The following is an 11745-nucleotide window of genomic DNA, read 5'->3' as shown; positions in this document are numbered from 1 at the left end:
ACGTGAAGGTTATGGATGAGAGGGAGAGAACCTAATCTTTTCAGACAGCAAATTTATGAAGGTCTTCAGAATATTAAAGGAATAAGTGTTTGATTCAATTATATACTGTATATACCAAGTTAATTTCAGGTAACAAAAGAGGGTCATACTGTAAATGGAAACTTGTTACAGATCAATTTAAAATGTATTTTTTATTCAATTCTTGAATTCTTACATTCTCAATCCTTCAGGTTCTTGCATGACGAAACCCATGTACGTCTTTACGCATTGTAAAGTGCTTGAATAAAGCTTACCCAACGTTTGTCGCGTAAATGTCTCTATTCAACTTCGTTTGTCTGTGACTAGGTTTCACCTACTCTGTATTTACCACAGAGAAAACGGAAAAAGAAAAGTTATGTGCTGTGATTATATTCGTTTTCAGATCAATAGATACGTGAAGTTGTCAAGTGGCTTTTCACAATTTAATCATCATCAGCAGCATCGTCATCCTCACATGTGCAGTTAAATTATATTCCTTAATTTTCTCTGCTGTGGGCTTACACCTTGTTTTGTATGTTTTTTTCAAGGCACGTCAAGAGTTAAATATATCTGTCCTTTCACTTCCGCAGTGAAAGTGAGGCCGCTAGCTAGCTTAGCACGAACAAGTGTTTTCTTCGTGGTTGTGCACAATATTTTTCCATATGCAGACTTCTCAAAGGTGAGAGGAAATTATTTATCTGTGTTACGTGTGACTACTATGTTATTTTGTTGTACAGCAATTGTAAACTGTAGACTGTACAACTGCAGTATACACGCTATTTCCGTCTTTTTCTTGTACCTTTACACATTTGTTTTTACTATTATACAGCTTAGACGTTTTTGAGATCCACTCTGGCAAACATTTGGCTCATACCCGCTCTCGAAAAAAGCTTGGGTTGAAAACTGTGAATAAGCTTTACATTAAAATGTATTCAAAAACGACTCCCCACTACACAAAAAAAACAGTGTGTGGTGCAGACTTTTGAATGAATTACTGCACACCACGTGTTTTTTTGGAACTACTGCGTTAGTTCAGTGTTATTATTGTCATTATTTTTGCAATGCTTTATTATCTCTTTATTTTTGTAGAGATTATAAAGTGCATGATGTGTTGGTGAACAGTCTGTGAGGTGAGAGCTTGTGATTTTGCTGTTGTTAGGGAATTTATGACTATTCAACTTTCGAAAATCGGAGTAACAGTTTCCTTCGAGGGGCGATTGTTTTATCTGCAATTCCGATATTTCTAAGGACACGTTTATCGTTGTTAAAGCGTATTTCAGATTTGCAGTATACTGTATGTACAGTATATCCTCAAGTTGGTTTGTCTCTGAATTAACTGTCCTCGAATTGAAAGATTGCGATGTTATTCCATTAGCTAAGACTTGCGTTATTGTGGGATTTGTATATTAGTTTAACCTAAAATTATCTCCCACACCAAAATGTCTTCCTGTAATGAATGCATTTAAAGTTTATTCCCGGTGTGTTCCTTACACCTACTGTACCACTCAAACTTTCAAAGCGCTTTATCTCCCTCCCTGATCTGAAACGTTATAGTGATGGGCTCGAAAATAGGCATTCCGAAACAGAACAGGAAGCTATGAACTGGCTCAACCAAAGAAGTTAATAATTGGGAGTGAAGATGTATGCACAGACGTTTAAAACTAAACTTTAAGCCTGTAAGAAAAACAAACAAACAAACAACAAAAAAACACACTTCAGAACCTATGCGTTAATTCGTACTTGTTCTGATGTACTAAAAGACAAATGTTTAGCTGGATCTTTTCATTGGCAGTGAATCTGCCATGGAATAAGCTAAATAAATCGCATTGACATACTCTTTCATGTTTTGATTTTTTATTTGCAGGCACAGAAACACCATGGAAATCATAAAAGAGAATAAATTGTTCCTTTTGGAAGTGCTGAGCTGTGATCCGTCCTATATTCTACAACATGTGCAGCAATCGAGGGTCATTACTGACCGAGAGTACAAAAACATTGCATACTCTCCTGACAATCATGAGAAGAAAATTACAGATCTCCTGGACAAAGTTATTTTCAAGGGGAATGAAAAGTGCCAGGAATTCCTGGAAATTCTCCAGAAGGAGGACGTTAAAGAAACATTCCCCAAACTTCATGAATGGCCCGGAGGAAAAGTAGATGTATTGGGTATTTCCATCACCTTATGCTGTAGTACAGTATTTTGAATTCAGTTAAGAAATTTATTAAATGCAACCAAAGCAACATAGTGACAACACAATCATACGTTTGTTAAAAGGCATAAAGATGGATAGATAAAATGCTGTAAAAAACATTTAAGTGGTACTTCATAAAGTCTGAAGACATTGCTAAAATAAATAACTGTCATAAACATTTTTCAGCTAATCCCATACAGGAGACACAAGATGTTACAAAGGTAATGTTTTTTTTTTCATTATGAAGCTTTAAAGTTCTGTTTAAAAACAGCAAAGAAGAATATATAGCTTAAATTATATACGGTATAGCCTAAAAATATCCATTCATAATATACAACTTATTACTGTAAAAGCAATGTGTAAAGCAATATTTATTAAAACATTCCTGATGTTTTGTATATAAGGGTTTGGAAATATAGCTAATATGCAGAAAAAGTACCATACTTCTACTTCTGTTTAACAAAATAATGAGGCATTAGTTAGATCTTATTTCTGGTAAGGTCATCTGTAATGAAAATGGAGACAGACAGTGCTCTGTCTTCCAGGTTATAACAAGTTAGGTTATGAGAATTGTCTAATACAGTAATTAATTATTACTGTATACAATTATTAATTTTATAGAAGCCATATTTGTCTCTACATCTGTATTATATCTGATATGTCAATCTGTAAAACTCCCTTATTATAATTATAATAACTATATTAATAATTAATATAATACAATAATTAATATAATAATTGATATAATAATTAATAATTAATTAATATAATTATATTATATAATTGTTATGAAAAATTCCTTGTTATATCAGTATATACAGTATATATCCAGTACTTACAGTAAATATGCAATTATTTAGAAATAAGTATTGTAAAATAGGGTACATCTTTGTAACTAAGTGTTTCATAAATGTGTTTCACACATGGAAAAAGGTACAAAACCTGTTGACACGGTGAAAATAAGGTTAGAATTTGGATGATCTTCTTTCCAGAAGGACTAAAGTACACAATGTAATTAATCTCTGTTCTGTTCACTGTTTTTTTTTAAAAACATTTGTAAAAGCTTACAGCTTTACAAACACTGGAAAGAATAGAGTGTTTTAAAATTCGAGACATGCTCTTGTTCATATGCTGTTTACACAGAAGCACCAACCTCTCCTCTTTCTCTACAATCCCCTTGGCAGGAGTGCTGATTGTTGTGAATGAGGATTTTAATATTCACATTGAAACCTCTCCCATTGGAGAAGTGCAGGTCCTTTCATGTTGTTCATTTTTGCGGTACTTTTATCAGTGTGTCTAGCTAGGGTGAAACAGCATGACAGGTCCTGAAAGGCCTGAACTGGAACTCTTGACACCAGCACTGGAAATACTGCCTGCAACAGGCCAGTGTCACTGCAACTACAGAAAGACTGTATGAACAATGCAGTGATATAAACAGATCTTGCCTGGCGACTGTCCATGTCTCCTGTTTAGTAGATTGAAGCTTTTATTTGATATTAAGAAAATAAAATGCTTATTATTTTGAAATTAACTATCTACCACTTACTTCCTCCATTAGGTACAATTTACGGCATTACAAATGAGATTTGTTCGTTAATTTGGTCCGATTTGAAATCTGGTATTCTGATTTGGAACGTTTATTTTAGTTTTTATTTCAAATCTTGTCATTGAATTGGAGGACAGGGCAGCATTAACGAGCGTGTGAGCTTTGTGGGAGATGAAGCCAGTGGATCAATAATTCGTTTTCAATGTCACAAAACAACACCAACAAGAACAACTGCTGCGAACAAGGCGGATTTAAGTGTTTCTATTCTTCCACGAAATTTACAGGAACTTGTATTATGTATTTGTCTCGCACAGGGCACTGAGTACAGGATGGCGAGTAAACCACGAGGATACTGCCTGATCTTCAATAATCTAAACTTTGAACGACTATCCACACGCACTGGTACAAATGCTGATGCCAGTGAGTATTTAAGGACACAGTAGCAACCTCTTTGCTAAACACAGGTGGTCCGTTTCTGGGCTTACAGTGGCTATCACTGTTTTATATTTTCATTGTGCTTCAATATGGAAAGATAATGTATTTAACCAAGAGTTTTTGCCATTGATTGACATTTAACACTGTATAAAGTGTCAAAGTGAAAACATAATTCTACAGATCCTTCTAAATCACTTATTCTGTGTTTTATATTTATGAATCAGTTAGGAGGTTTTGTGGAATTTAGTTATCAAATTGACGTTATAGAGTGTTTTCTATGGCAAAAAAGATCCATTGTGATTCTAAGGAACAAGTAAAGCTTTATTCCATGCTGAAAAGAGAAGAAAAGAAACACAACATTTCCCAAAGAGGGCTCCACAGCCAAAAAACATTGTGTTTCTTTTCAGCATGGAATAAACTTTTACTTGTTCCTTTGCAGCCTACAGTACGCATGCTGACGCAGCTACCTGCCTGAACTACATTGTGAATACATTGTGTGAATACTTTTGATAGCCACTGTAAGCGCATCTCAACACAGACATGGTATATCAAGCAAAGCAGTGCAACCTGCAACTTTCTTGTTGCCTAATGATGCATTGCCAAGAGTTGTGCAAGTCCTCATGTGCTGTCGGAATTAAAAAACAGTTCCGATGGGCAGGTGGCACAGTTTAGATTTCTCCCCATCATCTCCCTGCAGTACAAGTCAATGCTGTTAGCCTAGGCATAAAGACAAAGTTGGCAATCACAAATTGGATGGGTATAAATTAAGTAAAAAGCAAAAACATGAATCTTTCTACACTTTCTCGAAGGGAGCCTTCTTAATTAAACTCCACTTTAAAAAGGAGATAACACCACCGTTTTTTAGATTGAAGGGCATTTTGCTGATATAAAACATAGCGCTGTACAACATGTGGATTTAGTTTCTCAAAGGCTTGCAGAAGTTTAAGAAAGCTATCACTAAAAAGAATAAAGAACAGTAAAGACATAATATTGGTACAATCATAACTAACATACTGTATTGCAGTAATTTAATGTACTTTCTGCAAGTCCAAACAATACAGAAATTGAGATCTTTGCATCTGGTCTGGAAATATTACACAATTTGAGAAGATGATGATGAAAATGTGAATTCGCTTCTGAATCATCTTTATAAGTAGTTTATAGCCAAATCTTCATAAGGCAATCATAGTGTTCTGTTTTACAGATCATATGCAAATGTATTTCTGTTATTCCAAACCGAAAGTGTTTTTGGATTTGTTTTTGTGACATTTAAGGAACATATGACTCAGTCATTTGTAAAAGGCAATATAAACTTCAGAAAACGACGCTTGTATCTTATATTGGCTTGTATTTTTAGAAAACTGAACTATACATTTAAAATGAATTGAAACGTGTTTTTCAATATTAATGTAACTATCACATATTGAAGAGTTCAATAATGCTTGACTGTCATATTAGGAGAAAACCTGCATTTAGAGATGGAATGTCAAATGCCATGTAAATGATTTTTTTTTTTAATGAGCAGTCCATATTGTTTTCTTTCTTCAAGAGGCTTTAGAAGAAGTGTTCTGCTGGTTGGGCTTTGAAGTGAAACGGCACGATGACCTGAAAGCTGCAGAGATGCGCGCTAAATTGGAAGAGTATGGAAAGGCATCTCACCAAGGAAAAGACTGCTTTGTGTGCTGCGTGCTCAGTCACGGAGAACAGCAGTGCGTCGTGGGTACAGACGGTGAAAAGGTCGAGATCAAAGACATCGTCTCCTGTTTCGATGGAAAGAAGTGTCCTTCTTTGGTGCAGAAGCCCAAAGTCTTCTTTATCCAGGCTTGCCAGGGCAAGGAGTTTCAAGAGTCAGTGGAAGCACAAGGTGATGGATGTTTTCCAGTTGTTCGTCTTGAATCCGATGACTCTGGTATATACAGAGTCCCGGTCGATGCTGATGTCCTCATAGGCATGGCCACAGTCCAGGAGTGCTTGTCTATGAGAGACGTAAGAAGTGGCACCTGGTACATCCAGTCACTGTGCAGACAGCTCAGAGAAGGCTGTCCAAGGTAAATATATGTACCACACATTCTATTTTACTATCCTTCTCATTATACACTGCAGATATTGTAGGAATTCATTATACTTCTCAACCAGAAAGAACGGGTATCTGCATTCAAAAACTAGTTTATATCTGTGACAAAGTCAATGTAACCTCATTTCCAATGTCTGTGCCAATGTATAGAAGATGACCTCTTCCATATTATTGTTACTTATAAGGTTTTTTCTAAGAAACATGTAGAGTAGGGTTGTCTGGTCTTAGTTCAGAAGAGCTACTGTTGTCTCGAGATTTTCATTCCATCATTGCTCTAATGATTGGCTTAATGCAACTATGGTCCATTGGCAGCTTTTCAGTTTTCTTATAGTTTTAATATTTCACAAAACCCATAAAACCTGCCAGACTTATAGCCTAGCACGACCAGGATTGGACACCCCTGATACAGTGTCCAGTATTTAGTCAGAAAGTCAGGTTCTGGCTGAAATTTCTGTTACATTAAAGAAGCGATAATTTCCAATTACATTAAATAAGTAAAAATGCGGTATTACTGTTAGGATATTGTTTTTGGAACGAAAGAACTGTCTACGTACACGGCAGATGGTGGCTCCTTCTTTCACGAAGGAACAGAATTTGACGACAATTTCTCTGGGAGACACTCTTGTTTGTTTTTTCTTGCTTTCCAGAGGTGACGATATCCATAGCATCCTCACAAAAGTCAACGAGGAAGTGAGCAAAGAGGAAGGCACCATAAAAAGAATCAAACTGGCCAAACAGATACCCGAGCCCAGATACACTCTGACGAAAAAGCTGGTCTTCCGTGTACCTTAAGAAGTCTTTGGAGAGAGAGATGGTACAGTTGATAGATTTGGAAACCTGGTAAATGTTTTAGAAATGTAATGGGATGTAATCTAATATTAATGTTTACTTTATACCTACTTGTACTGTACCTATTCCCATTTCCTTTATACCGGGGATGGCCAGCTCTCGTCTTCCAAGGCCTGCAGGGACATCTGATTTTCATTCTTGTCCTAATTACTTAATTAGTTGATTCGGATCATCTGTTTTTATTTGATCTTAATCGGCTGCTCCTTGAGCAGTACTTATAAAACCCTCAGAAACCCAGCCCTTGACAAGTCCCGTCCATGTTAAAGAATGCACTTTTTTAGCCTGATTGATTTAAACAGTACAGACTTTTTAAGCAATATTATTTTTAATTGTTCTGAAGCTCAGTTTATACCACCAGTTTTAATTTTGTTTATGTACTTGCTGTACTGCAGATACCTTAGATTTGCATTGTCTTAAAGGGATTTATCTTTTATACTTTTATACTTTCCCAATAAATATTTTTAGGACACGAGTGAAATGTGTTTCTTTTCTGTTTTTTTCCAAGGTCTTTGCCAATAGATAGGAACCATTTTTCTCTGAGTCAGATCTAATTCTATTTCCTTCTACCAGATACAAAGGTCAATGTTATTCTATACTTACAGTAGGCCTCAAATCTTATTTTATATCCTTAATCCATTGTTTATTGTCCACTTCAGTTGCTAAAATACAACATACTACAAATTCATCCATTTCATAAAACCTAAATGTTTTAATGGCAAAAATATATAGTATTACCTTAGGTCACCATCAATAATTCTGTGGAATTATTTGTTTTAACTTTTTGGAAAGTAAGCAACTACTGTTGCTTTTCCTTTTGGTCTCTAAATGGAAAAAGCTCTTCAAAATGTAAATTAAATAAATGTAAATATTAAGACAGTTTAGTAAACACCCAACTGTTTTATCAATTTTGAAGGAAAGCGCTTTCGGCGTTTTGGTATTACTGTACTACAGTATGTACGATCGAATACACGGATTTTATTTGATTCTCCAAACTAGTTTCCTGGCGATACGCTGGCTTCCCTTCTATCATCATATCTCCCTATTAATTTTGTCGAGTCCATATTCCAGAGAAGATTGGTTTATAAACTTTATAAATAAATGCAATAATATAAACGACTTTTTTTACATATCAAAGAATGTTTTGTTATGAGTTTTTTTTTATTTAGGTCCACAGACAACCTTGCCCTTAAGTGCATGTCCATAATTCATATTTTCCAATTTATGGCTACACGCAAATAGCTACAATTGTAGTCTAATCAGGGAAGACATGGTGCTCTCACATACAATTCAGCTCCTTTACTGCATTGGTCTCCTACCTCAGCAAGCTCTGCTTCTTGATACTGAGGAGATCTCCCTGCTACTGGAATGCTTGTCATCATAACAGTCTGCATGAGAGATCACATATGTAGTAATACTCCAGGGGCATATACAGAGTACAGAGGGATATTTTCTCCAAAATTTAAAAAATGGAAGGTGATCTAGCAGATTCTGGATCTCAGTGCTGAATGTTTCTTTTTTGTCAAAAAAATATGGAAAGGCACAAAGCCTTAGACATCTTAGACGCCACTAGGAGTTACAGCTCTTTATTTGCTCAACAGATGCCCTTATAACCGGCAATTTTCAATATACACAAAGCTTATATCATGGATAGGTACAAAATGCAGTGCAATTGCTGTACAAATTGAAACAGAACTAAAATGAAGCTTGTGCAGGTAATGTGGCCACACAGCAAAAATGTAAACACCCTGAAGGAATGTATTGTGTTTATAGCAAATAAGAGCAATCTGCTGTATTTGCAGTCAATTGGGAAACGCCGTTAGAGCTTTGACAATTAAAATCTTCAGTGGAATAGAAAGGGCAGCAGAGTGAGGCAGTGGTTAGCATTGATGCCTCACAGCACTGGGGCCCTGGATTCACTTCTTGGGGTGCTATATGTGTGGAGTTTGTATGTTCTCCCCGTTTTTGCGTGGGTTTCCTCCCACATTCCAAATCCAGATACTGGTTGGTTAATTAGCTTCTGGGAAAAGTGGCCCTGGAGTGAGTGTCTGCTGTCTATGCCCTGCGATGGACTGGCATCCTGTCCCTGCCTTGCCATCCTGTTGCTTGCTGGGATAGGTTCTGGCGGCCTCCCACACCGTGACCCCGTATTGGATAAAATGGTTAGAAAATGGATGAATGGTGGGTAATACAGTTTAAGAGTTGCTGGAAGCTCACAGGTCCTGACTAAATAAATTAGTCTGATTAAGGAGTGGGGATGTGCATAGCCAAATTTTGTAAATAAGAGCTATAGAGGTGCTGTTAAAACAGAGAATGTCTTTCTCAAAACAGTCCCTCAAACAGGGAGTCCCCTATAACAGTTGCCACAGCCACTGTGTTCTGTGGGTAAGAGGAAGTTAGCCAAAGAGTGCCAAACAGAAACTAGCACGTAATGTAATTTGCATAAACAGAAGCAAAAGTGCTGAAGTCACCTCTTTCCAATTTGTCTGAAATTGTACGCGTCTGGTTGCACCTCGATGTTTTCTTTTTGTGACATCTGATACACGGACTAAATCAAAATGTTTTCTTCCCCTGAGGTGTTATATGATGCTGACAATTGGAAACCAAAACTAAGGCATACACAAAACTGACATTTTTATACTTCTGATAAGGCATTGTGGATTACAGATGTTTTTTTTTTCAGATTGTCTTACATTTTGTAATTGAACCAAATACCTTTCAGAATGAATTAAAAATTCGGCACTATATGATTCTGGCACTTAAAAAATACTGTTGATTTTCACTATTATACTTTTACTATTAAAAGGTTAACTGTTCTTAAAACAATGCACTGTAGTTTGGGTATTAAGAGACCAAGCTTGTTTTTAGTTCACTTTGAACACAAGCATCAAAACCTAACTTAAGACAAACTAAACATAAGCAGCCAATGCTGTATGCTTATGGATCCCTCAGAGCCACTAGCGCACCCACAGACTGGCACATGAAAAGAAAAGGTGTCCACAAGGGACACACACAAACAGTGTCATAGGCTTCTTACAGGCCCATCTCTAAACCTTAAAACAGGAAAAACTTCAACAGGAAACTTCAGCTTTCCTGGATTAGCTCTGCCGATTATCCTGGTGCATCCCTTCCCACCCTAGCAACAACAACAACAACAACAACAAAAACTCAGTGCAGTCCTTTGATTGTCTCTAGCCTTCCCAACAATGTTTCCCATGATACCCCCCTTCCCTGCCGTGTCTGCAGAAAACATCATTAGTTCCTCTCTACACACTCATCAAACTAAGAGGCTACTTTTTCACTATAAAATACAGATCTGTCAGGGTTTGCTGTCAAGACAATGGCTGACATTTTTGGCAAACTGCCATAGAATTGTGTTTCTATCTACATTAAAAAAAAATCCTTGTTTGAAAAGAGCCTAAGAATGCAAAAATGACTTTTCCACAACAGTATTTGTAGCTTGCTTGATTCTTTGGCATGGTGATGAGTACTGCATCTTCATATCTTTTGGGTTCTGGGTACAATTTTTGACCTGATGTGATGTTGGCTTGTTCTATCTGTGGACAATTAGTTTTTTTCTGGCTGCTCTCATTTTACGCCTTCAGTCAAAAAATCCGTATTTAGCTTAGTTCGTGTCTCTAAGGTGTCCCTCATGTGTGACATGCAATGGACTGGCATCCAGCCCAGGGTGTATCCTGCCTCTCTGAGTTAGTCTCTGGCACACCATGACCCTACGCTGGAGTAAGAGAGTATTGACAATGAAAGGATGTGCAATCAGATTTCACTGCTTCCTTACTGTGCTGCTACTTAAGAGACACATTTGGCTAAAAAACATCTGCAGTCTTGCGCTTAATGTACAAAATGTGAAACTACAAACAGTTTGGAAGCGGACGTCTTGTTTAAATTCAAGAAGGTGCAGGAAATGTTTCTGCCGACCTTATACGGTACTTCAAGAGTTTTAACAAAATGGAGGCCCACCCTGAAAAGTATCAAGAAGAAAAGGCACAGAGCTGTGAAGGGGTCTTCAGGTGTGTGTGGGAGAAAGAGGGGAGGAGCAGGAACGTGACATTAAGGAGTGGGTAAAGAGAACATGTGAGAATGGGCAGGGCATTACCCAGGCCTGTGGTGTTGTGAAGCAGAGATACTGACCACTCTGTCCCTGTAACAGGCAGGGACCCTGTCCCTGTAACAGGCAGTGGTGCATGAAAATTTAACTAAATCTCAGGCAGCCATGGTTAGTTTATAAAAACATGAAACAGACTTCACAAGATGAAACAGACTGCATGATGTCTTTTGCACGTCAGCCATGCGGGTGTTGTACTTTAGAGGTCGAGGAAATTGGGTGGAAGAGGTAGATAAAACTCAATGAACAGGCGGTTCGATCCCAAATGCCTTTACTCTCATCATATCCTCAGCTGAATGCAGTTCTGCTAGAAGAACGGGACGGGATTGGGCTCAACATATTGGAAAACCTTAACAAAAAAACCCTATTCGATGGGGTTCCTAATATTTCGGCCTGTGCGTGAATCTCTGATTTCCAAAATCACACGCAGGGATGATACTTGATAGGATTGTTCTATACCATTGTATGGATGTACCCTGAGGATGTTGAATGTTCAAATAGTGTAAATTTA

The 11745-nt window shown here is 37.1% G+C and overlaps 1 protein-coding gene across 2 annotated transcripts; it reads left to right on the top strand.

The window, feature by feature from the left end:
• Positions 1 to 542: 542 nt before the first annotated feature.
• On the top strand, positions 543 to 7586 carry LOC148648816 (caspase-8-like). Of its 2 annotated transcripts, XM_088606800.1 has the most exons (7): positions 572 to 697; positions 1108 to 1148; positions 1883 to 2184; positions 2397 to 2431; positions 4071 to 4176; positions 5741 to 6239; positions 6913 to 7586. In XM_088606800.1, exons 3-7 carry the CDS (start codon positions 1896 to 1898, stop codon positions 7055 to 7057), a joined length of 1074 nt encoding a protein of 357 aa, XP_088462926.1. In that variant the 5' UTR covers positions 572 to 697; positions 1108 to 1148; positions 1883 to 1895; the 3' UTR covers positions 7058 to 7586. The 2 variants fall into 2 exon arrangements, with proteins under 2 accessions (XP_088462925.1, XP_088462926.1); XM_088606799.1 differs by lacking the exon at positions 1108 to 1148 and having other exon boundaries at positions 543 to 697.
• The last annotated feature ends 4159 nt before the right edge of the window (positions 7587 to 11745 follow it).

The sequence above is a fragment of the Lepisosteus platostomus genome, chromosome 14 (genome assembly GCF_059453375.1).
Source record: "Lepisosteus platostomus isolate fLepPlt1 chromosome 14, fLepPlt1.hap1, whole genome shotgun sequence".
Classification (NCBI taxonomy): domain Eukaryota; kingdom Metazoa; phylum Chordata; class Actinopteri; order Semionotiformes; family Lepisosteidae; genus Lepisosteus; species Lepisosteus platostomus.
Note: the sequence above shows the minus strand (reverse complement) of the source record. Positions and strands in the feature narration are given on the sequence as shown.